The 27,757-nt window shown below is 42.1% G+C and overlaps 1 protein-coding gene across 6 annotated transcripts in view; it reads right to left on the bottom strand.

The window, feature by feature from the left end:
* Positions 1-27,757, bottom strand: part of NAV2 (neuron navigator 2) — a 380,173-nt gene that overhangs the window by 139,925 nt on the left and 212,491 nt on the right. For all 6 annotated transcript variants that reach the window (XM_009098722.4, XM_050974858.1, XM_050974860.1 and 3 more), the window contains exons 2-3: positions 15,534-15,651; positions 12,295-12,347 (exon numbers count right to left, since the gene is read on the bottom strand). In XM_009098722.4, coding sequence (XP_009096970.2) covers positions 12,295-12,347; positions 15,534-15,651 — 171 coding nt within the window. The remainder of the gene's footprint in view (positions 1-12,294; positions 12,348-15,533; positions 15,652-27,757) is intronic.

Genomic DNA, 27,757 nt, shown 5'->3' with positions numbered 1-27,757 from the left:
CTCCCACACGGACTTCTCTCAGAGCACATTAATTTATGGTCTATAACTATAAAATAATTTTCTTCTATCGGGGTGGAGGTTAAGTTATTGGCATTGCTGAATTGTGATTTCAACAATTAGAAACACTTTTATCAACCTCATTACGCTTTGAGATATAATATAAAGTACACAAAGTATATAGTACACTTTGAGTAAATTATATACTCCAAAACCCAGAGAGGTACCAAAGAAAACATTTCCTGTACTGCTCAGACCTTAAGGCTTGGAGCAGGGTGCAGTTCAAAGGTTCATTTATCCACAGTCCAATATGATCCAACAGTCAATTGACCCATTTCCTTCTTCAGTACTCAACAACCCTTTCAAGTTTCCAACAGGGCTCTTTTATTGAGGTGATTGGAGACTTGGCTGGAAAACCCAAGTTCACCTTTTCAAGAATAAACACCACATAAAAGGATCAATCCATTCCTACTAGCTGCACGTAGCAAGCTGCATCATTCCAGGAACACTTCCAGACTTCCACAGCTGTGGGCAGATGCCTCCTCTCCAAACAAGCAGGTTAGTGACTAAAGATAAGCAGTATCTCAACCCTCACTCCAGATCTGCAGTAGCTCTCTCTGTGCTGCTCTGCTTGCTTCTCTTCCCAGGCCCCTCACCTTTGCACAAACTCTTTTAGGACAGAGTGAGCACAAGATTAAGATTTACATCTGGCTATAGTGAGTTCCTCATCCATGTCCTCATTCTTGGTGCTACACAGCAATCTGGTGACGTCCTAATCTCATCCTCTTTAGATTCATGGAGTCCCCTTTAAAATAATTCCATTTCTCCTATGGAACAACCCCACAGTTTTTCTGAGCATTGCAAGCACTGAGGTAAAGTAAATCACTGCCATCCTCAGACTGATGGGTGACTCTCCATCACAGGTCTGTGGTGGTTCTTTCCTCGGGGTCACCATTTGTGACAGTGTTTGCACAGGGGTCCCAGGATGAGGGAAGAGATGAGAAAGTTGACTCCATGTTTCAGAAGGCTGATTTAATATTTTATGATATATATTTTATTAAAAACTATACTAAAAGAATAGAAGAAAGGATTTCATCAGAAGGCTGGCTAAGAATAGAAAAGGAATGAATAACAAAGGTTTGTCTGTGACCCAGACAGTCTGGACAGCTGGGCTGGGATTGGCCATTAATGAGAAACAACCAGATGAGACCAATCCCAGACCCACCTGGTGCATCCCACAGCAGCAGAGAATCATTGTTTGCATTTTGTTCCTGAGGCCTCTCAGCTTCTCAGGAGGAAGAATCCTAAGGATTTTTCATCAAACATGTTGGTGACACAGGTCTGCATCTGAACCATAGGTTGAGCAACCTGGAACCTCACTGCCATGCAAAAGCTCAGATGAACTGCCTTGCCACACCAGTGGTAATACTGGCTAAAAACTGTGAGAAACAGGGGCCAAAAGCTGTGAGAAACAGGGGCTCTTGGTGCTCTGCTGGTATGGAAAACACCCTAATTCCATCAGGCATGACAAAACAAAGCGGGAGTAACAGGGATGTGCAAAGGTCCACCCTTTACATTCAGAAAATAAAGAACTAGCATAAGATGCTGTGGGGATGTACAGATGTAAAGGTGTCAATGACTGTCTAAGATTTACACAGTATCTGTGGTATTAACAATATCACACAGCAGCCTGGCAGGAATGAGAGGAATTGGTTGATTTTGGAGGAAAAATAGAGCTCAAAAAGGAAAACAGAAGAAAATTAAGAGAAAATCCAAGAAGAAAGTGGAACACTGAATGCAGGACTGTAGCTGAAATTATTAAAATTTACTGCTGGTAAGAATTCAAGGTCCTTCCCACACAACAATGGCTGGCCTGAGTCAGGAACCCTGACTTGGCTGAATCAGTCTAATGCATCAGAAATCACGTTGCTGTTTGTAGAGATGACTTCCCAGCAATGCAACATGTCATGAACTTCACTCATGAAACCTCCAAAGAGGAATTCCTGCTCTGGTCCCTGCTGTATTAACTACTAATAATACAGAAATATTGTTTTGTGGAGAAAGATGATCCCAGTGCAGACAGGGCTGGAGACAGCAAGCTATGATAATTAGAGCATTTAGATGTGCATAGGACCTATGTGAAGTTTCTGGATAAATCTCAGCTAGATGGTAGGAAAAAATTCTTCCCTGTGAGGGTGGTGAGGCCCTGGCACAGAACTGTGGCTGCTCCATTCCTGGAATTGTTCAAGGCCAGATTGGACAGGGCTTGGAGCAGCCTGGGATAGTAAAAGGAGTCCCTGCCCATGATAGGGAATTGGAACAAGATGGTCTTTCAAGTCCCTTCCAACCCAAACCATTCTATGATTCTAAGCAAAACTCCAATGACTCTGCAGCCTGGTGACTTCCAACGCAAAGTACAGTTACCTCCTTGTAATTACAGCATTCAGCAGCAAATCATCACCCAGACTCTGTAGGCTCCTTTTCTGCCAAGTCCACATACTGCTTAAACCCTTTAAGCAGATGTGAAAGGACCGGATTTGCCAAAGGGGAGTGGATATTTTCTGTTTCTCTACGAGCTACAATTGTTTTTCTGGCTGACAATTCTGATTTCTCATTTGCTTTGTCAGCAACGTTTAACACAGCAGAAGTAAAGCAGGAAAGGTGGCAGCTGGATGCTCTCATTCCCAAAACAGGGGAAAGCTGTGCAAAAGAAGGAAAACCAAGCAAAGCCACCCACAGTGATTATCTCACTCAGAAACGTTATGAGCCTTTATTAAACCTCCCAGACAAAATATTCAAATGAATCTGCAATTTTAGATCACCACATTTAAACTGTTTCAGGTGTAATCTACTATCAACACATTCTATCAGTCCCACATCCTTTTATGATGGGCATTTATTCTGAAGTGTCCCTAATGCCAACCAAGGACAGCTGAGCCCACACCAGAGGGGCTGGCAGCCTCTAGGGTTCCTCCTCCTGCTTTCTTTTAATTAGGAGATTATGAGAAAAAAAACTCCAACAACGCTGTAAAATTAAAATTTCTGCTCAGACATAACCTATCAAGTGTCATCATTCCCATTCTCATTTTCAGAGAAGGAAAAGCTACCTGAAAACTTCCTCTTAACAGGAATAACCTGCCAAGGTGGGACCAGAAGGCATCTGCACATGGAGAACTGCCCAAGACCAGATAATCACACAAGACTTTGTGCTTGTCATATAGCAGCAATTTCAATTTCTATTCCTGCCAGTGCCAGAGAGAAAACATGCCCTGGCCTGTGTGAGCAGAACAGGATATGCCAGAAATAAATTAAAAAAAAACCCAAGCCAAAATATCCCCGTCCTGTAAATGGAGACCCACAGGTGGGCACTGATGTGTTGAACATTGACTAGATCAGACAAAAAGCTGGGTTTGGACACAGCCTGCAGCCAAAGCTGCCTGTCCAACTCTGCCAAGTCAAACACACAAGGTGAAGGATAACCAGTGCTGCCCCTAGCACAGACAGAGATGTTTTTCTAAACAAAAAAAACAGAATTAAACTTCTTGTAGGTTCCTTCACTTACAAACCAGGGGAAGTTTCTCACGTTGTGATGCAAGACCTCTGCTCCCAACTTTTACAGAGATGAATGGGGAGTTTTGATGAGCTTATCCAGAAAACCCAATTCTCATACTGAAACCAGTGCTTATGTAGCCTGAGGCTCGATTTTATGTGTACTAAATTAATTTTCAAAAGAAAAAAGAATGAATTCATTGGAAAGTTTTTAAGGCCTCACAAACCTTTATGCAGTAACATTCCAGCAGAAACAATGAAATAGCCTAAGAAACACAAGCTGTTCCTCAGGACAAAATTTACTCCTTGTCTGTATTTTTGAATAAGGCATTTACCCTCATATTTTTATATCCTAAAGTTTAGAAAGAGCCTTAAAATCTTAAGTCATTACATTGACAATCCTTAGAATCCTGGAGTTTTGGGGGAGGAAGGGCTCTCCATTCCAATATCTCATTTGCTCTATTTCCTAAACATAATTATATATAAAAAATACCAAAGCAGAACTGCAAATTCCATTTGTCCCAGAAGGATATAAATACCAACTCTTATTGCTCTGTTTGAAATAAATCTTCATTAGCAGTTATCCCATTCAAAATGTATTTTTTTAAAAAGAAAATAATACATTGCTCCCAGAGTTCATCTGCTGCTCCTGACTGCTTGGACAAAAATGTCTCCCAAAATTAAGTTTCAGGATTTTGACAGAACTTGGTGGGCACCTTAGAAATAAAATAAAAGATGTAAAGGAAGGGCAAATGAAGCTAATCCATATTCTGAAGACAGGTTGTGGCAGATATACCCACAGAAACAAAAATCTGCTCAAATATACATGAGGAGTTGAGTCTTCTCTTAAAATTGCCTTACTTTGGGTTTTTAAAGACAAGGAGAGTTTGGGCATTAGTCTAAGGCTGGAGAACCAGCCTAAGCCTCATCTCACGCATCCTCTTCTCTTTGACCCTGGTAAAACCTTTGCTATCCTGTGCTGGCAGCTCTTCCTGCAGGAATAATGGGACAAATATTCAACATTCACTCCCAACATGCCCAGTGTGAATAGAAATCAGGGCAGCAAACCCCAGAGAAAACCGTGCTTCACACTGGCCAAAATTCCTAATGACAACAAAGAGCATCCAAGGGACACTCTTGTATTGTGGATGGATTCAGGCCTTCCAGGGCAACTCCCAAGGTTTGCCAAAGCTGATCTGCTCAGGGAGAGGCACATGGAGGATTGTAAAATGGCTCCTGCTTCATTCAGCTTTCTTTCAGGTTTATTTATTTAAAGCCGAAATCTTCCCATGGGGAAAAACAAAAGCAAAGAGCATTTCCTTTGAAAAATATTCCTGGCAATATTAATTTTTGATTGGCTCTTCAGAATCAGACCTTTGAAAAGTGGATAATTTGTGAATAATTTGAAATCTTGAGACGTTCTAAATTATGATTAAGCAACAAGAAGCTCAACTTTGCAAAACAAGCATCAACAAAGAATCCTGCCTCTGGAGACTCATTAATTTAGGATACAGATGAAACTCTCTTGACAATATTTTAGCACATACCACAATAACTGTGTTTCGTGGCACCGGATCTCTGTTCCTGTGTAACTGAAAAGAGGAGAAGGTGGGGAGAAGCCATGGCTGTGCTCAATAAACCCAGAATTAGGGCAGCAGTGACTCCCATGGGTGCATTATTCCCAACTTCCCTGGCTGCCCATGGAAGACCCTTTCCTATCTGGGCCTCCCAGGCTACAAGTTATGTTCTGTGAAAAGAGAGAATGGCTTTTAACTAAGAGAGAGCAGGTATGGATTAGACATGAGGAAGAAATCCTTCCCTGTGAGGGTGCTGAGACCCTGGCACAGGTTGCCCAGAGAACCTGTGGATGGCTCAGAGTGTCCAAGGCCAGGCTGGATGGGGCTTGGAGCCACCTGGGATTGAGGAAGGTGTCCCTGCCCATGGCAGGGGGGTTGGAACCAGGTGCTCTTCACAATCCCTTCCAACCCAAATAATTTCATCATTCTATGTTTCAATCTAAAATGACACCAATATCTAGCAAAAGTGGACTTCTTCCTAAAACATCCTTGAAATTGACATAAACCAATCTTTTTCAGAGTGCACAAATGCCCAGAAGGAAGGACTGACACCAACACCACCCAGCGCACCAAGCTCTGGCTGCTCTCTGTCCTCAAACACCAGCTCAGATGCTGAAGGCTCTGGGCATCAGTAACCTGAACTTCCAGCAGGAATCCAGAATTTAATGAAACTTGCTCAGAAAGAACCTCCTGCAATGCAGTCACTGACAGCTGCTCATTTCTAAAAAAGGTCCCTGGGCAGGAAGCTGTGGCCAGAGCCCGTTCCCAGGCACTGAGCTCCCTCCCCACTGGCATTCCTGTGTCTGCAGGCCTGGGGCTCTCAGCCTCACCTGTTCCCAAGGGATTTGTTCCAGTGCCACCAACACATATGTGCCCCCTCCTTCCTTGCACCTGGATAACATTTCCTACTGAAATTCCCCTGCATAACTGCTCAGAGCAAGTGCAATAATACCACTTGTGTATGTAAAAATAGCTCTGCACAAACCCCAGAAGAATAAAATGCTCTGGATATGCACTACCATCAAGGAATAGCTAATTAAAATAACCATTATCACCCAGTTACAGTGTATCAGCAATGACTGCAAATGAAAGGTCTGTGACAGGACACAGAGACAAAAAGTTCATTTCTCTGCACTGTTTAATTCTTTGTACCAGATATTAATTATTTTTACACAGATATTCCACAGTGAAGAGCTTATCACTGCATCTCCTGTAAAAGAAACACCCAGGCAGGAGAACTAATTTCCATACAAACAATCTTAATCCTTACAGCATGAAGGTGAAGGAGAAGAATCAATTAATTTTTACTTCCACCTGTCCTCAAATCAACCAAACTTTTTCTTCTTAGTTAGAAAAGGTTCTCATCCATGACTTCACAGTTTTCCCCATTTATGCCAAGCATAATAAGAAGCTGTGTGTCTGCAAAGTATTGCATAAAAGGTTTATTAATGTAATAGTTTTGTTTCAGCAATGGTCATGGCAGAAAATGATGTTAATGGTGCTTCTAGACTTCGGTGTAGGTGTAAATATAAAAGTGGAAGCTACAGACACCTCCATATACACATGTGGAATGACCCTGGCCCCTCAATCCATTTGTTGTTTCATGAATACAGGGTGGCAGAACCACAGGTATTCAAAAGGCAGTCATTCCATTGAACTGTGATGTAAATGATCAAATAGAATCTAATCCTGTCTTTATACTGAAGCTCAAATATTGCATTTTTTGGATAAAAATGATTTTGTTGCTCTTTATTTAACCTCACACTATTCCAGAGACATCCCTTCCAGAAATGAAACAAATCTTGGTGACACTGCCATGCCTCGTGGCAGGGAGATGTGCATATTGGTCTTTCCTAATCTGGTCCAGCTCCATTTATCTTGTTATTTTCTTTGCAGGATGATGGAGGGGCCCAGTGGGGGGCTTGTGGTTTTATCTGGACTGCAAGCTCTGGAGCACAGACACCACGCCTGTCTCACTGATCACCATGCACAAATGGGAAGCATGGCAGAATAACAACAGTCTGGGCAACTGGAAAAAAAACACAGACAGCAAAATCAATCTTATCTTGGAGAGAGAGTCATATAAACTGAGGCTGTAGGACAGCTAAGTTCGAGCAACCTGGCAGATCTTCTCTGCAGCAAATCATTCTTGTCTACATCACAACGTGGGCTCATCATGACCAAGAGAAACCCTGAGAGCTTCAAGAAAATTCTTCTAACATTCCAGAACTTGCTGTTTGGCCACGTCCCTGCACGGGCAGTGACAGCAGCTCAGCTGGGGTGTGTCACTGGCCAGGCTGGCACAGCACTGGGGGATGTCTTCCCCCTCAGATGACCTTCAGCTGTGTGGAACTGGACCACCAGTTAGGGCCAGGAGACACCCATCTGTCACCATGGCAGCATCAAACCAAACTCAATTTCCAAACATACACCCCTGGCAAGTTACAAGCTCCCCAGGCAAAGTGGGGGAACGCTCAGATGATGGGAAAGTTCCCTTCACTACATTTGCTCAGCCTTGGAGTTGGATTACTTGAAAATACACAGCTATATTTAACCCCTGGGATACATTTCCAAAAATCCTACACTAGGAACTCACAGAGAAAAAACATGCTTGTGATGCTTTTGATCTTCCAGCAGGTCTGCTCCCCTGAATTAGCAGCACATGCCCCAGCAGCAGAGCCCTCCTTGGCTTTGGGACTCAGGGGGGCTGGAGCAACAGCCTGGCAGATTTATTGCACCTTCCTGTGGCAATGCTTGGACAACACTGGCTGTATAAAACTGCTCAAATCTTTTAGAGGAGCAGGTTAAAGTGGGTGCCTGCTCTCAAAGAGCAGAGACAGAATTATTTTTCCACGAGAAAACAAGCAACAAAGAATTTTTTTTTTTTTTTAATACAGCAGCTATTTTTAGTTATTTGTACATAACACAGCAGCTCCCTCCCTTAGTGGATATTAGACACACACAGAGAGCTGCTCGGGTCATGCAGATGATTTCAGCTCCTATTATTCCTTCCAACCATGAATGTGTGAGCCCAGTTATCTCTGTAAGTATGAGCCACATCATGGCAGCACTCACACCCATTACACCAATTCATTAAAGTGCTCTTGAGAAAAAGAACACAGAAATATGGATGACACATGCCATACAAACAAATTAGTCGTGGAGATTTCAACATCTATGCTTTTTCAACAATAAAAATAATGTATGGAGCTGGCAGGGATCACACTGAGGAGGGCAGTGGGTACCTTTCTCCAACAGCTGAATTAATAATCTCAGTACTGTTCAAGGCAAAACCAAGGTCCCCACCATGTTGGAAAATTTCCATACAAACTGTTCCTCAGGTGTCACACACATTACAAAACAGCTCATTATCAGAGCACAAGAAATCGGTCAAATATTAAAATAATAGTCAAATTCCCATCACTGGAAGTAAGGTTTCCTTGAAAACTAAGTTATTGTACTGAAAATATGACCTTCATCCCAACTTCCACAAAGTTCTGGGGAAGAAATGCTGGCTCTGATCCACACTGCAGTCAGTGCAAGATCCTTTGTTTGCAAGACAACCAGCAGTAGGAAGACTGAGTGATATCACTTTACCACCACAACTTGGTTTCTGCACCAGAAAGAGATGATTCCTAAAAACTTCTGGCCAGCACATTAAAAAAAAAAAAAATTCTTTTTGAGAACACATGGACACAAAGTGATCCTGAAAAATATTAAAGCCCAAGCACCAACCCACAGGTGAAGCACAGTAATTTCCTCCCCTATTTCTAGGAGGTGCTGTGGTGTTTGTTAAGCCCACGTGCTCCAGATTCTTGTCCTGGGTGCCCCACAACTTCCCCAGCCATGGGGAGATGAAAGTCTGGTGTATCCAGCCACAGGTTCCCCAACTCTCTTCCTTTCAGCTTTGCTACATTCACACATCTAGAACGTAGCATAGAAAACTCGTACATGAATAAGAATAATCTGTAATACCTAGGAGGGCAGGTGCTCCCATAATCTGCAAGATGCCACACATTAAACTCTAAAATCATGCCCTAAACAAGAAGCAAATAAGAAAAAAAAAGGAATATTATCTCTGTTTTTCTATAAACAAACCATATTAGCAGAGATAGCCCTACTTGGGTTTATTCACCTAAGCCTTCTTTTCAGAAGTGAGAAAAGACAGAGGAAACTGGCCTTGATTTATTGACCTTCACCCAGTTATCAAGGACTATGCCAACATTTTCTGGGTTTGTTTTTTTTTTAAACCCAAATGCTGCAATGCTCTCCAAATCTTCTTGGTCCCAGAGCCTGTGCTCCATACAAGCACATCCTCTCCTACCCACAGCATTTTCTGCATGCAGCTGGAACTAATCACCAGAATTACAGGCTTTTGTTTAGGCAAATATCTACAGTACGAAAATATCGAGGTTTGGGAGGAAAAAAAAAACCCTGAAACAGATTTTAAGCAGAGGACAAGCTACAGAATAGTGTATAATAGATTATATAAAAGCCAGCCAACTCTTATCTGGAGCAAAGGAAGACAGGAATACTCCCTTCAGCAGAACAACCCAGACAGGATGATGATGGGAGGACAGGCTCTCACCTAAGTAATTTTTCACAGAGCCAGTGGGGTCCTTGTCATGTCATTTTTGGCACTGGGACAAGGTTGATAAGCACTGATGGTCCCACATGGTTCTGCAGTACTAAACTTCACTTGACAAGGCTTATTAGCACTGGCTTGGAGCCTGACAGACCCAAGCTGTCTCCAATGCTCAGTTTGGGCCAATCTGCCTGATGCTCTCCAACACAGGGAACAAGGCAGAGAGGCCAGAGCTGGCTCTGCAGAGAGCTCCCTCAGGTTTGGCACCACCAGCTTGGGACTGTGCCAGATGGAAGTGAAGACACTTCTTTTCCCCACCTCCCTTGATGGATTTGGGAAGACACAGATTTGGTCCAGCTTTCAAAGCTGATACACCTGGCTGGGAGCGAGCTGATTCTTCACAGCTCAGCTCACGCGAGTCTGATCATGGCACTGGGACTCTGCAGAGGGAAAAGAGGAGGGTAGAAAAGAGGAGGGTAGAAGGCTTCCTTCCCTCTGAGATCTGCTGTATTTCTATACAATGAGCTAAGATAAATCTACATTTATTGCTGCTATTTTTTTTTTACATCCCTCCAAGTCTCCTCATCTGTGCTGCTCACCTTTCAAGCACTCTAACGTGGAGATGGACACTCGGAACTGAAAGATTCATTTGAAAAAAGAGTGGATATTACCTAAGTGCCTGGATGGCCTTGCCTCTGCCACTCTCTGAGCCAGAGTTACCAGACACAAACACCACCTTCCACATTCTGCAGGACCCTGTAAGCTGTATCAATGGAGTGCCCTGAAATGCAAAGGATGAAGACCGCTCTACCTAAAACAAGCCCTGCACCACATCTGTCCTGCCTCCCTAAACACTGCAAGTAACTCCTGCACAAACACCACCCCTACAGAAGATTCCTGCTCTGCCTTAGAAGAATCATGGAATGATTTGGGTTGGAAGCATCCTTTTGGTTACATCTTTCAGTATCCCAGGTTGCTCCAAGCCCCCTCTAACCCAGCCTTGACCACTTCCAGGGATGGGGCAGCCAGGGCTTCTCTGGGAATCACCACTATTTTCATAGTCAGACAACAAAGAGCTCTGTAGCCACGTGCACCTGATAAAAGCAAACCATAAACATAATTCTCATTTTTCTCACATGAGGAACACTGCTCAGGATGCCCAGCTGTGACTGCAGCTCAGTCCCACCCACTGCAGCCTCCTGAATGAGCAAGTGGAGCAACATCAGAGGAGGCAGCACAGACCAAATGTGTCCTTCCAGCCCTGCCCAGCATTCCTGACCCATGCCCCCTGCATGCCTCTGGCTGTAACTTGATCCAGCTTTCACAAGCAACGTGCATCCCACTATCCAACAGAGCAGCACTTTCTCTTCATTGAGAATAATCACTTGAAGGGACTTTTTTAGCTGCAACGTCCTGGAACTGGTTACAGACTCTGGTCCTGAATGAAATTCAGTTCTTAAGACACACTTGTGGAACATTAAATTATAGTAATTGTCAAAATTTCCTCATTATTTTTACTCCAGACAGCTGCTGTGGCTACAGCAAGAACAGCAACCACCCTCTTCAAAGCAGCAAAAAGGAGCAAGGATAAATCTTCCTGATGGCTTGCTTTTTACAGAGTGCTTGCTCCATGCTTTCAACAAGATTGATAACTTCCAAGATACAACAAAAAGCCAAGAGAGAGGAGCAGAACAGAGTCTGAGTTTTGACTCTGGATGTCAAGCCCTCCTTAAATTTTTATTTCATTTGACTACATGAGTGGCTGTGCTCATGTTGCAGTCATGAAGGGATGGGCAGACAGGAACACTCATAAAATTAAAAAAACATTAAAAAAGCTTCCCACAGAGAACAGATATCCAAGTATCCCAAAGCAAGCATTTGCAATGCCAAAGGAAGACAATAGAATTTATGTTGCAAAATTACTTTTTCTCAAGATACACAAGGAAGCAACCTTGTTTGAAGTATCATCAATTTTAAAAGCTCTTCATTTAAATGCATTTTAAAAACAAGTTTTTTATTATTTCTGTTCTTCATAAAATTCTGCTATACCTTTAGCTTCAGCAATACTCACAGCAAGTATACTCCTAAGGTATTATTATACTTTTAATTTTCCTGGACTGATTTTTGGTTCTCCAGGTTTGAGTATTAAATACAAGCAAGATACAAACCAACTTCTTATCCGACATCAAATTGCATCTTGAATTTTATGAAATTTTTTCATTTCATTCATATTGCAAACATTTACTTTGTTTCATTTCAAAAGATATAGAAACTCTAAATCATACTTTCAAATATCTGATTGCTTATTTCTAGATATTTCTGTTTAATTATGTGATATTTCATAATTATAAAGTAGCAGTGTAGAAATAATCTCAATTGTAAATATGTGATATATTATAAGGTCTGACCCAACTACTGTGGAGTACAATAGGGCAAGAGCTGTAATATTAATGTTCTGAAGATTATACTTTTAGACCACTATTGTGAAAAATTAATTTAAAATTGTTACTAAAAGTCTCAGGCATTGAAGTCTGAGACTGTCACTCAGCCACTCACACACAAACAACAGACCACTTCACTACTTACCATTTGAGACCTATTTTTTGGGCAGCCATTGATGTCTTCAATCTTTTCATTTGCTGAAAGGCAAAAAAAAAAAAAAGAGGCAATAAAGCAAAAAACCTAAACCAAGAGCATTTATTGCAATGATTTCTTGAGCACCTGCTGCCAGCTCAGTAAAGGGGTTTTGGACTGTAGCTGTCCAGTCCAAGTGAATGTGTGAGACACTGAGAGCCACAAAAAGAAAAAAAAGCAGCTGGAGTTCTCTACTGGGTCGTGCCTCCAGAGACAGCTGGGGCAGAAGCCAACTGCTCTGACAACCTCCTGTACAGGGACAGGGAATTCCTTTAAACTGCAAGAAGGATGTGGGCTCTGGAAGCTGAACCACTGCTGGGTGGAAAAGTGAGCACTGCACACACAGAGATGTTAGCATGGCAGGTGGTTTGCTGGCAGAGTGAATACAGGTTTTAAATCCAAATGACAAATTTATGAATGCTAATAATTTTTTCTTTCTTTCTTTTTTAAAGCACAGATCATGAAACAACTTATCAAGATTCTTGGCCATGGCTCACACGCTACCCCAGCCTGCAGAAGAGCAGTTTCCATCTTTAAGGTCAGAGGTAAAACAATGAAACTCCTGAGGTGGATGAAGTTTGCCTTAGAGTCTGAGTTTGCTCTGCTTCACTTCTCAGCCTTGGATGCTGAAATGACTTTGTGTTTGAGTCTGAAGAACCAGTTACAACCCAAGTTCAGTTTCCCACAGCTTTTTTACTGTAATCAAGGCAGGCACTCACATCCCATTGGATTCATGCATTAAAAGCTGTATTTTGTAGCAGTCCCATGTGCTCTCAGGACACCAGTCAGAACTCCATCCACTTCATGGATTCCCTCTCTTAGGAGGATCACCTTTGGCACGATATTCCAGTGGCAGTCATAGCCATGAGAAACAAAGCAACAACAGGGCTTCACTCTTGCCTGATAGCTCCCATTTTACACAGCCACACACAGCACACAGTGCAAGGAGAAAGTGATGCTAATCTGAAAGAGACTGCAGCTGAATTGGCAGTGTGCTCCCCAGAGGGGTCCATCAGCCTCTACACATGAAAAGCACACACTGCTTCCAGGAATGCCACCTCAGGTTTGGCCATACAGAAACAAAGATCAATTTATTAAATCCCATTTTCCACGTCCTGTGCACCCACCTCTTAATATTAAATTTATAACACTTCTAAAAATTGACAGCTGTATTGCTATTAACTGGCACCCTTCATGACTACTTGAAAGCAGACTAATGAACTTGTGAAGGTGGTGTCTCTTGTTTGGGACACATGTACAGAGACACCTCCAAGAACCCAGGTCACACCCAGTGTGTCTGCATTCATGGATTTAAACACAGCTACCATGTTTACATGGCATTACTAAGGCATACAGGACTTACATATTCTTTTACAGGCTCATAAATTTTGAACTGGAATGAACCAGAATGATGTGAATGCATTTTAATTGACTTGCAAACAGCTGCTTTTGCACATAGCACACCATAACATAAAAAAACCCCTCTCCTGGACTGCCTATCAAAGCTTCCTTACTATGGAGTTAGGAAAAAAGCTTGGATTTTGCAGGCTACAGAAAAAGTGTGAAAGCTCTCCTCATCTTTGTGACAATGAGATGCAGCTGCCTAAAGCCATAGACAGCAGAAACAAATTACTTTTCTGCACTATTAATTTACTGGATCAAGCTCAGAATATTTAAATATGACCTTTCTTCCACATGGAAAAGGTTCTTCGAAAAATAAATCCTTCCCCTCATCCTTCAACTTTTGAAACCTTGCAGACCTTATCTTAAATATTAGCCAAAAGGCAGCTATAAAAAAAAAAAAAAAAACAACCTGCAAAAGTGATCAAAGCAATAACTGGTTATGTATTTTAGAATGAATAATTTGAATTTCCTAAGGTTTTCACAAGTCAATACTCCAAGAGCTACATTTAAATATTTGGTGCAAGGAACCAAGTCCACATTTTGATGGTGGCATTCTTGCACACATGTTCTCAGGCAGAAGTTCCCTACAACTGTGTTAAGGCAGGGTAGCCAGACAGGCATGAAAGGAATCAACATCTAACTGCTCCTGGGTTTCCAAACCCCTTTCCTATGAAAGGAAAAGGATACAGGAAGGAGCATTGCTCCAAGTGAATACCTGTCAACAGAGAGTCATCAATTAATCCATGGCCTGTTTTTACACCTCTGTCACTGCACAGGCAGGTCTACAATGCCACTGAGATATCGTCTTGCTCTACAGCAGAGAGACAAAATCTTTTTTAACATATCCCAGTGGAATCACTGGAGGTTGTTTCACAGTGTCATCCCAGAACATCCCCCTACTTCAGACCCAGAAGCAGCTCCCTTACAGCATCTCAAACACACATAATAAATATGCATGCACTGATGTCCTGTTTGGCTTCTTAATTTGCATCTCAAATCTGTCAGTTTGTCCCTAACAATGGCTGTCCTAATTCCCATCAGCAGGCTTTCCCATTCCATCCATCTCCATTGGCCCATGCATGTGTGTGTTTTGTGGCATCCCCAGCACCAGATGGATGAGCCTCTGAAGGAACTAATGAAGGATCCAGGCCCAAGGGAAGGGGGACAATATGCAGCTCTAGGCAGAGAAAATTGTCCAGAACTTTCATTATCCACGAGCATTAGTGCACTAATTTAAGGAACTAAAGGCTTTGGATACAATGACTGAGCCTGCACTTGAGATTTGTCCTAATGGTAAGAGATTTCCCTCTTCTGAAAACTCGTTATGAAACATTTATTTTTCTGCCACACAAAAATTACACCCTTTCACCTTTCCCAGCTGAATAAATGGATCTCCCAAATCCAGCTGGAGGCAGGAGATTCAACACAGGAGGCAGTCTCACTGTGAATTACATTCAGAGCAGTACCCAAGAGGTATTAGAAATAGTGAGGGCTAACAGCATCCTAGCAGAAAAAAAAAATCTCCTGAGCTGTTTTTTTTTAACATTCAGCCATATGGAGTAATACTGCTGTGTCAGGAGATCTTATCAGCAACATCCAATATTTTTCCACTATAAGACAAGGCTCTTCAAATTAATTACCAAAGCCTCTGAAGGAAAATGATCTACATAATTCCATGCAGTTTGATGGACAGTGCCCCATGCACTCTGTGTTAGTGCAGGAGATAAAAACAGGGATTGTCTGACCGAGCTGGTGGGTGCTGGGCACAAACACAGAAAGTCACTCACCTACAACCTGGATTATTTCAGCTAGCAGGACCCCATCAGTCACATCTTGCTGTAGATCTTTGATCAATCTCTTGTGACCAGATTTTGCTAGATAGTGATTAGCCCAATCCGTATAAATCTGTTAGGAGACAGAGAAACAAAAACAAACTGTTACTCAACCTGACAAATGAGAAGTCTTGGTTTCTCCCAGTATCCAAAAGGCTGGTTTCAGACCACTGCCCTTGTCTTTCCCCTCTTTGAAACAAGTCAACAGCATTAAAAAATTCAAGGCTTTGTGCAGATCAAATGTTCAGCTTACTGCAGTATGGATTTTTCTATTCAGCAACCTGACATCAAAGCCCAAGGCAGATGACAGTGAGCTCCTGGACAAGTTACAGCTTGAATGGACCATCAGGAACTCAGTGGAATATTCTACAGCAGCAGTGAGTGTGCACAAGAGATTTCAATTTCCACCCAAGCTTTTTTTTTTTTTTTTTTTTCCCCTGCATTTTCCATTTTGGCATTTTTTTCTTCATAACTGTTATAGAGAAAGTTTTAAAGGTTCTTTTCCCAAAATGGCTTTTGGTAGATATTAGCCATAGAGCAGTTTCATTGTGAGGAAACTCCTTCATTGTATTGCCAAAGAAACCTTTAAAGGTCCTAAATATCCACCAATTTTAATAAAATCCATCCCACAGGTTAAACAGGCCCATTAAATCACTTTTAATCTATTATGCAACCTTCCAGCTGTTGGAATTTATTTTAGACTGTATTACCTGAAAACTAACCACACCAAGCAGCAAAAATCTCTCTTTAATTTGCATTAAGTACTACTCATCATATGCCAGCACAGTTTATTCAAGATCCCCAGAAAACCTATTAAAACTTTCCATGCTAACTTATCAAAAAGAAGCTAAATTACTTCATTATGAATTTCTGCTTATGAATTAAATAACACTATTCTTTGCATGGGACAATATTCTGAATTAAGATTTATGTTCCCAAAAAATAGGGTAAAAACAATTAAATATCAGGATTTTATTTTTTAAAGATATAAATATTAGTGTTCACCTCTACTGAAAAGAGCACAAGGAGAGGTGTGGCTCTCCAGGCTGAACAGCTCCAGCTTCAGGAGAGGTGCTGCAGCCCTCTGACCATCTCCAAGGACCTCCTTTGCACTCATAGCTCCACACCCTTCTTATCCCATGGGTCCAGGGCTGAGCAGTGCACATCCCCTCAGTTACTGACCCTCAGCTCCTCCTGTCAGAAGATGCCCCAGCCTTGCATTTCTGTCACCATGATATTTTCTGAAAATTTCCTTTACCAAGATTTCTTCTCCTGGGAAGCTGGGAGGCTTCAGCTCCTCCCTGTTTTGCTGCTCTGGAATGTGATTTGGAGAACTGCTTACCCAGCATGTGAATTGTTTTTAATTAATGACCAATCACAGCCAGCTGTGTCAGACTCTGAGTCTGTCACAGATTTTTATTACCATTCTTGTTTTAGCCTTCTGATGTATTCTCTTTCTTCAGTATAGTTTTAGTACATAATTTTCTTTTAAGATAATAAAATAATAAATCAGCCTTCTGAGAACATGGAGTCAAATTGTCATCTCTCACTCGTGCTGGGGACCCAACACCACAACACATTTCCAGTGTGGTGATGATGTCCTCTCTCAGAGGAATCAAAAGCCCGCTACCAAGTCTAGGGGGCAAGTATTTGCCACAAGACAGAGCAACCTGTAATACAAGGATGTAATACAAGGATTGCAATTTCATACTCCTCTTGCACTTGCTGACTCCATGTTAATGTGATAAAATGAAGAACAGAGATTTTTGTTATAGTCTTCATAGACTATAGTCTAGTTTTTGTTATAAACTCTTCATTTGTGTTTTTTTTAAACCTGTAAAACACAACTGGTAGCAGCCATGAACCAATCACTTAATATCTGAAATATATGCCCCTATTTTTCACCATTTATCCTTTACTTTCCCCTTCAAAGCAGCAGGATGTGCATTTCCTATGCCAACAGCGTCATGGCTTGAAGAGAAAAAAGTGCTGGACCACCCCCATGAAAAAAAAAGCCTCAGAGTTGAAAAACATCTCAATGAAATAAAGGCTGAGCACACATGAGTGATTTCCCCAGCTGAATAAGAAAAGGGGCAAAAAACCCACGCTGCACAAACCGGACATTGTGTTCCTTAGCTCCTTTTAGAAGAAAACATTTTCCATAACAGGAAAATATTTTAAAAGATACAACGACTTCAAGGGACTGGGGTTGACTTAACCTCCTTTTCTGCCACATGGTTTTAGCTTTCTTATCTAGGAGTGAAGACATATGAGGAAACAGGTTATAAACCATTTACTTTGCAAGTGCAAGGGTCCACCCCCCCCTTCAATTCAGCTGACAAGGAACTTATCAAGCACAAGAACCATGTTTCCTTTAATGGGAGGGCTGCAATGAATGTCCTGATTTATCACTGAAGGGCTTTCAGAAAAGTTAAGATTATACTTCAATGCATCAGCTCCATCCTGGATCATTTCCATGATGCAGATCATCATGCAGGCAGATAAACCCTTGGATCAGCTCTACAGTTAAAGCAGGAGCAGACCCCTCCTGGCAGAGCCTAAAATCACAGCAAGACCTTGAGAGCTCGTTGGGATTGATTTTTTAAGTCAAATAACAGGATGAGAATGCTTGGCTGGCATTGCAAAACTGCTATCCTGTAGCTGCTTCCTGCTGCCCTAATTCCTGTTGCACCCAGGAACACCAGATCTTCTATCCATTATATTCTTATATTCATATATTCAAACAGATCTGCATCAAAGAAATCCCTGAACTCCCTTAATTCCTCCTGGTAAAGGAGACATCTTGAAAAACCCCAAATACCTGCTGCCTGATTCACTGCCCACGATAACACATAAAGAAATCCCCTCTGATAGCAAATTATTCTTGTAAACCCCACCTGGGTTCTGAAGTCAGCCTGCTACAAGCAGAGCTTTTATGCTTATTATGAAATGCACACCAGTATGTAGGAACTTTTTGTTCCTGGGGTATTTAAGGGTGTGGAATATTATTTCATCCCACTAGTTGATTAGGAGAGCATTTCACAGGAAAATACAGATATAATAAATCTTTGTTTCTCTTAAAAGTGTTATCACACAACATTATTTTGCAATATGTGTAACATGCAAATTATTATTTTTTAACTGCCTGGGCTGTATATTTACAATCTCTGAAGCATTCCTAGGCACACAGTATTACCCAGGCTTATTGTAGGTCACCACTGATTTTTATGGCATATATTGAGCTAATAATTGAAACTTTCCAGGATGTTTTTGAAACCTGTTTGTTACAAGTCTTTGTAATGTACTATACAAATAGATTTCTAATGTTTCTTTTCCTTTTCCACACAAACAAGTGGAAGAAATAAAAATTGCACAATGGCTGCTATTTCTAGACACATGAAATACGTTTCAAAGCACACGGTGTTTCCAAATGTTCAAAACCAGGCAAATAATTGGAAAAACAATAATAAAAGAAGTAAGAAAACACTGCTGAGAAACTTTCCATTTCCCTATCTCTGCACACCAATTATGAGTGTTCCTCAGGTATTTTCAGCAAATAGTTATGAAGTCACATGTTTGAACATTCACGTGAAAATTACCTGAACAGTTGTCTTATTAAAAATACACAAATCTTGTGATATGAAACATCCAACCCACAACAACCCAGGAGATTTTGCCTTATTATACACTGACCAGTATGATGTGCATAACAGAACTGTTAAAACTGTTCAGTGATTTTGCACAGGATGAAAATCACTGGAGGCAGCTTCTTTACTCTGGTTACAAAAACCAAGTGAACATGGTGATTTGGGATTATCACCACAAGCAGGTCTTTGTGTGCAAGGCAGGTTAATGTTTAACTCAGGTCTAAGTCCCAGCTTTTGTTCAAGATGGACTCAGCTGTTTGGTAGCTTTTTTTCCCCTTCTATAGTGTATGATCCAAGGAATCCAATTTTCTGGGAACAAATGAAAAACTTATGTGAAAGATCTGTTTCTTCTCACTTTTTCTCTGCCTCTTTGATCCACCAGATCTGAAATAAGAGCATTACAGTTAAGTATCAACTTTGGAAATATTCAGTACATAAAATGAGTCATAGCTAAAACACTAAAATGTAGCACAAAAAAACACTGAGGTTTGGGGGGAAAAAAAGAATCCATATTCTAAAGATTTTGAAATCTGTCTGTAAAGAAAAAGGCCTGAACATTGTCTTCCATCAACAAGATTGGAGAATTTTGAAATTTAGTGGGGTTTCTTCCTTAGCCTCACACCTGCTTCTCTAAAGCACATTTCAGATGAGAGAAGAATCTTGCTTTCCATCCAGGAGACCCCTGAAATTCCCTGGCACTCCGAGGCTCCTGCAGCATTTCTGGCTGTGCTGAGAGAGCACAGGCACCACCTGCCCTGTACCTGAACACGGAATCAGTACAAAAGGCACCTTCTGCAGAGCTGCTTGGTTGTTCAAGCCCACACAGCCACCCCCAAGCACCTGAAGAAGGCTGGGGAACAGAAGTGACCAGCAAAGCCAGGATACAAAGCATGAATAAAGTCATGGGAGCAATGAGTGCAGGAAGATCCTTTAGAGACCCAGTATACCCCTGGGACTGCAATGGGGTTAAGGTGCCAGGTATTATCAGTACTCCAGGGTCTCCTTTAAATGGAAACCACCTGATGTTTTTGCCTGTCAGTATTCTGAAAAACACTCATGAAAAGCAAAGGATTCACATGAAGCTGCTTGAAAAGAATGTCTCTCTTTCATGCAAGTAGAAAATAGGCCTGTGTCTCTTGTTTCTCATTTCCACACACACACACACAAATCTAATTATAATCAATGCCCGAGTAAATTTTCAAATCTTCCTCTCCTTCCCTTGCCATGTCAGTTCTGAACTAATCAGACTCTGATTGTTTTCTCCCAATAATTATAATGAATCAGGCTCTCATGAATCTGGTAACAGCTGAAGAACATAATTTTGACATCATGCAGCACAATTAGAGCAGAGCAAGGTTTTTTTCATGACTGAATAGCAGGGTTAGTCACACCGATGAGCTCCCATCCCAGAAGAGCCACCACAATGCAGTGCCTGTGCTGCTGCTAACCAAACCACACCGCCTGCTGACCTTCACAGGCAAAACAAAAACCACCCCAAAACCTAAAAATAGCCACAGCACACTGAGATGACCCAAAGGGGAATGCCTGCAGTCCTTACAACACTGTGGGGTTTTGGAAAAGCCTGTGAGATACTCACTGCTGCCCAGTGTCACGGGGCTTGCACATGGGGAGCCATAAAATCCCAATTTTTGACTGGCAACACTAATTGCAGGCTCATGCTGATCCATGCATGCAGTCCAACACAGTGATCTCATTAACAGATATCACACTGCAAAGCCCAGAGCTAAACAGCCAGAGCCAAAGGTTTGGCTGAAAAACTCATCCCTCTGCAGCATCTCTGGCTCCAAGGAAGCACAGGAAGGGTGATGGCTATTTTGAAAGTGCATTGAGATTATGGCCCTGACAATATTTTGCTGAGTTACTGGCAAAAGGACAACAAGGACGCAAATGGTAAAAAAAAAAAAAAAAAAAAAGTCTTTTTTCAAAGTTTTCTTAGAATTTCTGGCCTTAGTTGCCCCTAAATGATTTTTAAACCCTGGAGCAGTCTCTATCTGTACATCTGTACTAAGACACAAATCCCACTAAAAGGGCAACGCTGACTCCTCCAGAATGAATTAAACTTTGCACTGCCATCCAAAAACAGGGTCATGGTTTCTTCCCCAAGATAAGCTCTTGCAAAGCAAAACAAAACAAAACAAATGCTTGAAGAGCAGGACACAGGATAAATAACGTGTGACCCCATTTCTCTGTGATAACTTCAAGGTGTTGGTGGGCTTTGAGCAAAGAGTTCTGTCTGCTCCTTTTCTTTTAGGATACAGGGACAGCACATTGTCCTTAGGGCTGCCCTCAAGTCCCCAGTGACTCCCAGCCCAGAAGGAAAGGACACATCAGGCAAGGACTGAACCACTTCTCCTTGCTGGTCCAAGACACTGGAAACATCTGGAAAGCCAGGATGGAGGGCTGGAGCTTTGTTTACTCAATCCTACCAAGCACTTTGGCACCAAAGCCAGCTAATAAAGGGAGGAAACCACGGGAAACTCCAAGCCTGAGGCAGTGATGGGCTGAACTGCAGGTGGATTCCTTTCAGCAGGAAGGTGAGACAGCAGAATGACCTTCCTGGAATGTCACCTATGGAGAACAGGCTGGATGGGGCTTTGAGAGACCTGGTCTGGTGGAAAGTGTCCCTGCCCATGGCAGGCAGGTGGAATGAGATAATCTCCAAGGTCCCTTCCAACCCCAAGCACTCTCTGGTTCTATGATTTGCAATCCCCTAAACACAGCTGTCACACACATATGCACACACACCTACTAATTAGTATCTAACATGATGCCAGTAACTCTCCATTACCTCAAGTGCTGGTACTTTTGGAGTTATCACCAACTATTGAGACCTGAGCCACAACTATCCACAGATTTCTGGGGAAACAGAGATAACTCTGCTTTTTTTTTTTAATTTCTTAAGGCAACTCAACTAAATTACTCATTCAATTCAGATGTGCAACTGTGTTTGTTACAACTGCTTTGAATTACTGCCCAGTTGGTGGGGATATAATTCTGAATATTACATCTTACTGGACACTCGTGTACAATAATTAGCCTTTGGAAGTTAAATAGATAAATGGATAATTTAAACACCACTGAGACTACTTATTTCTCTCTCTTTAAAGCCTTATTCCCAGCTGAGGAGGGCTTTTCTCATGCATATGACTACTATTCAAAAGCAATGGGCTGACTCACAGCACACAGAGCCAAGCATATGGGTCAATTTTAGCAGGCCTGCAACCTTTCCAGGAATAGAGCCTTGGACTGTCCACACTTCAGAGCAGGCACTGAGTGTGTTTAGAGCAAATCTTTGGTGGATCCTTAACAAGCATCGTGCTTTTAATTGCCCAGCTGGCACCTTTCCTACTCTTTCCCCACTGAATATTGTACTACATTTAATATAAAAGAGGAGCAAAGAGAGAATTCCTTTTTTTCATCCCAGTCACTGACAGGTGCTGCCTACACAGAGGGCTCAATATTTCTCACCAGAGCAGCATTTTCCTGTGGAGCAGCCCCCAAGGTGAAGCAAGGACAGGGATTGTGCTGGCATGCTGCTCCCTCAATGCTCCCGTTATCCATCCACCTTTGCCACACACAGATCCCTGTGAGCTGGAGCCACACACACACTCCACACCAAGCAGGTGGCCACTTTCTGATTCCCCCTTGCAAAAAACCCCATGAAATCCTGAATAAAATGAGATTGCACTCAGACCTGCATCAAGTCCTCTGTGGATCCCAAAGTGAAAGAGTTCAGTTTGCTGAGCTGATGAACAAAACCTGCTCCAAGTCACATCTGGCTGCAGTGAAACAACTGAACTGATCTCACACCAACAAATTATCATCTTCCTCAGAGAACAAAAGCAGCAAACGCACTATTTTTTTTTTCAGTGTTTTTTAAAAAGTCATCTGAAGTGCACAGCAAGTAATTTTCAAAGATCACAGTTCTCATACACAAAATATACCCATTTACATCTACTACCACACACAAACAGCAACAGAAGAGGGCTTATCTGGAATGGTGATACAGATCTACTCCGAAGAGAAACCACAGAAAAGTCTAAGAAGCTGCAGAAGAGAAGGAAAAAAACAAAAAAAGCAAAATAACACCTCTAAGGCTGAAGTTAGTTACTGTTCAACAGTAACTGCCATAATTCAGGAGCCAAGAGCTGCTTACTGTTTTATAATGGTCACAGGAAAATTTACTTCTCCCACGAACAGGGACCTGGAAGGTCATACTACTTATTGGCATTTTTAATGTGAATATATCTGCTGGAGTCCAGCTTGCTCTTCCTTCTCAAGGGATCCACAGTTAAATGATTATATATATGCTGGCATGTGAAGCTTGGCTGGTTAATTTTAGCTGAAGACACACATGCACAGTGCTCAGATTTCTGACACAGTCCAAGTTCACAAATCCCACCCCTCCTGCAGCTCTTCCCTTACGCCCCCACTGCTCCCTTCTCTCTGTCTCTGAGTTCCAATGCTTGGCATCAATTTCAAACAGGATCAGTGTATTTTATCATATCAAAGCTATTTACAGCAAGAATAAAGTTTGGCAGGTCTTTTGTGTTGGACACTGCAGGCATTAAAAGAATGATTATAGAAATTGTTGGGGTTTTGTTTGACTGTTTTGTTCTGTTGTTGTTTTGGGCTGTTTGGGGTTTTTTACACAATCAGGAGGATTTCTACCTACTATACAGACAACCCTCTTCCTGTAAATGCTCCTAAAATCTATGGAAATTAATGCTCTGAAAGGAAACCCGAGATTTTGCATGACAAAAACCACCGGGTACACCTCTTTTTAGAACTTCAGAGCATATTTGAAGGTTTGATCCATCACAAATGCAAGCTAAAAAGCATCAGGCTGAATGAGACCTGGAACAGACACACACACCCTGGTGCAGAAAGGGCTGCCTGCCCTCTGGCAAGACCCCACCATGTGCAAGTCAGCCCTAATTCCATGGTCTGACCACTGCTGCTGGCATTCCTTAAAAATACAGAGAATTGGCACTGGTGAGATGCTTGGCTGGAATTCTTGACATTAAAAAAAATAACACAGCCACCGCTGCCAAGGTGAGAAGCGAGGGCTGCTTCACCTCCCCTCTTGCCAAGCTGAAGGATAGATGTCTGACATTTTCACTGTTGGTTTTTCAAAAGGCACACTCCTGCCAGAGTCAGATCCACGGGGCTCTTTCAAGTGCTCCATGAAAAGCAAACAGCCCGGGAGCCACAGTGTCTCCACATCAGCTCTCCCCCCAGCAAAGCCCCCTCACCGTGGCAGAGGTGGGTGTTTGTTTTGGGGAGGTGGGGGACCAGAGGGGCTTTGATGGAGTTTGAGGAGATGTACTGGGACATGAAGGAGCTGCTTTGCCTAAACTGCAGCGAGGGCTGAAGCTCTGATGTGCTCAGGACTGTGCTGTGAGCAGCAGCTCTGCTAATGCAGACAGGCTGAGTGGGACAAGGGGGGGAGTTTGCACGTGTTCCCCCCAAAACCCTGACCACTGAAGAAGGGAGAAGGATCTAACTCCAGGGTGCTACAGCCTTACAGCTGCAAGCACCCACCACTCAACGTGATCAGTTCCCAAAGCTCCGTGTACTCTTGGCTTGTGACACTAAACAAGTCTTCTAAACTTTTCTAATAAAGACAGATTCGTTTTCTCTATTTGGAAAAGATATGAGAGACTGTTCCAAGCAGCTGCTGTAACTTCACTGGTATTTTTCACCTGGGGTCACAAATCTGTGTGCTTGCAGTATCATCTCCTCTGGGCAGAAAGCCATGGCCACAGGAGGGATCTGAACAGATGAACCATCACTGCTGGACTGGACTCTGAGAAACAAAGAGCAAGGAAAAGATTCCAGGAGATAATAATCTGAAGAGAGCTGGAAATGGAACTTGATTTGCCATGTAGCATTTTAAGAACAAACTCGCTCCTCTACTCCATTTTCTCTTGATTGCTTAGAGGATTAATTCATCAAAACAACTTCCACAGATGTGAAGCCACTCCAAGTAAAAATAAAATTGGTTTCTAAGGCACGTGATACCAAACCCTTTCAACTCCTAGCAGTGTATGAAGATGAAAGTTATCTGATCCAAACACTGAGGCCAGGAAACATTGCAAAAGCTTTTCTTAATTTTTAACAAAATCAGTTTGCTGTGGGGATTAGGGAATTACAGAACCTGGCCTCGGTCTTGCAGCAAATCCTAGCCCTCTTTTAGCCAAGAAGGACCTGCCAACATTCCCTTTTGGGTCTGCTTAGTGCTTGATGGACAAAAATGAGACTTCAAAAGCAGGGCCTGGGTAGGCTCAGTCCATACCAACACTGCAGCCACCAGCCAAACATCCTCCTCTCCCACAAAGAGAGCGTCTAATGCCACTCCAAAAAGAGTAAGCCAGCTGCATTGCCTTCCTGACTCTGCAAAATGCAATTTAGTTCAGTGCCCAAGGCTTTTCAGGAGAGGCAACGCCTCTGGGGCTGCCAGGAGCTGGAGAGAGGCAGAGCTCCCCAACACCTGGAGCCACACAAAGCAACAGGCAACCAACACATGGATAAAAAATCACTGCAGCTGAGGCAGGAGGGCCAACAACCTATCCATCACCTGATCTGCCAAGCAAGAGCAATGCAAAAATCTGGAGATGGAAAAGGAGGGAACGAGACCCAAACTTGAGCAAGGACTTGACCACGTGATTGCTTCAAGCAAATACTCAGGTCTTGGTTACTGAGTGCACATTGAACTCTTCTGAACAGGAATGGTGAAGTACTGAAGTACTGAAGTCAGTAGTTAAAGAATTACATATTAATTCCATTTTTTCTAATGTTTATTGATGGTAAGAGGAGGAAGGAGAAGGAGCCAATTACCTTTGCAAAGACTTTTTTATATTCCACCCATACTTCTGACACACCTCCAGCTTCTGGGCACTGTCAGAAATGGGACAGCTGGCTAGACAAATCCTAGGAGTGACCAACTTTTGACCTACTTTAAGCTGCATTTTTAAGATAGTGAAAAATATTTTGTGACAGCTGAGCATTAATTTGTGTGGCAGAGACTCTATCCCAAAGACAAGAAGACCAAGAATATCAGAAGGACCCAGCTTTTCCCATTAGAGCCACATTATCCCAAGAGCTCATCTTCCTGCTAGCCATCAAAATAAACAACCCATCTTTCAGAAAACTTCAGATAGTTTTAAAAAAACAAAACAAGTGCCAATCTCCAGCATTTTTAAAATGTGGTCCTCACTTTTCAGTAGAGAAAAAGGAAATATTCATAAATATTTGTATCAACCTACAGATGAGAGGATGCAGCCCACATAGATGTCTGGCCCTAAAAGTTTTGTTAATGAGATCTTGAGGTAAAACTCTTGCATTTGAATATACCAACAACCATCCATACATAGGTGGAAGCATTTTTGGTTTTATGTCATTCACCATATTGCCACAAAGCCCAAAAATCAGGCTACAGAAAAAACCTTCCAGCATATCTGGGATCAGGAGGGGTTCCCCATATTTTACAGGAAATGAGATCATCTTTATGAATTGTTCCTGCTAAGCACTTGCAAATTGTTTCTTTTTTCCTTCCCCAAACAAAAAAAATAAAGTGCTGAATTAATTTCCACAAACATAGCAAACCTAATCCAATGGTCTTGCAGTTGGCCATCTGTTTCACAGATAGAAATCTAACTGAATCTCCCACTGGCTGATAACTTTCTAAATTACATTAAATTGTCAATGCTGACCCTGCTTCCAGCTTAGTTCCTCCTGCTTCCATTTACGAGGCTGGGAGTGATTTCTGGATCATGATCTATATGCCAATTAGACAGAAGAAAATTGGCAATAGATAAAGCTACACATTTGGCACGAGATCAGATTTAAAGGGGCAGAGAAAGGCAATGTCCCCAGCTATGATGCAGACTAAGGGATTATAGGAAAAAAGCTCTAGAGTGCAGAGGTTATAGAAAAAATTTTAGCTCTCCCTTCTCCATTTCAGTCTGTGTCACAAAGACCTTTTCAATCAGATGTACTTTTTTATTTATAAATAATTAAGAAATACCCCTCCTGATGGGAAGGAGCAAACCTCTGTATTTAAGTTTAGCTTAGCACTTTATAACCAATCAGTAATTTCATCCCTGAAAGCCACTTACAGGCAGTCTGGCCAAGACCCTGGTTACCAATTCACTGGTTTTGGGATGAAGAATGATTCCCTGCATGATACAAGAGGAAAATTCTGGTTTTTCATCTCCCACTGACCTTATGTCTTGTTGGGGAAGGAGGGAGGAGGGATGCTACTTCCATCAGAGCCAGCTTGTGGGCACTGCTGCAGGCAGGATGCTCATAGACTCAGAAAACCACTGGCCTGATCTGTGATGGCAAATCCTATGCTCCTAATTAGAGAGCTTCACTAAAGTGACACCAGCCTGTACTTTCATTGATCTGGTAATTAAAATCAGTGCTGTAGGCTTGTGTTAAAAATTCTGATATTGAACTTTAAACACCTCATTTTACATTTAAAAAAAAAAAAAAAGAAAAAAAAAA

Source organism: Serinus canaria, chromosome 5 (genome assembly GCF_022539315.1).
Source record: "Serinus canaria isolate serCan28SL12 chromosome 5, serCan2020, whole genome shotgun sequence".
NCBI lineage: Eukaryota > Metazoa > Chordata > Aves > Passeriformes > Fringillidae > Serinus > Serinus canaria.
Note: the sequence above shows the minus strand (reverse complement) of the source record. Positions and strands in the feature narration are given on the sequence as shown.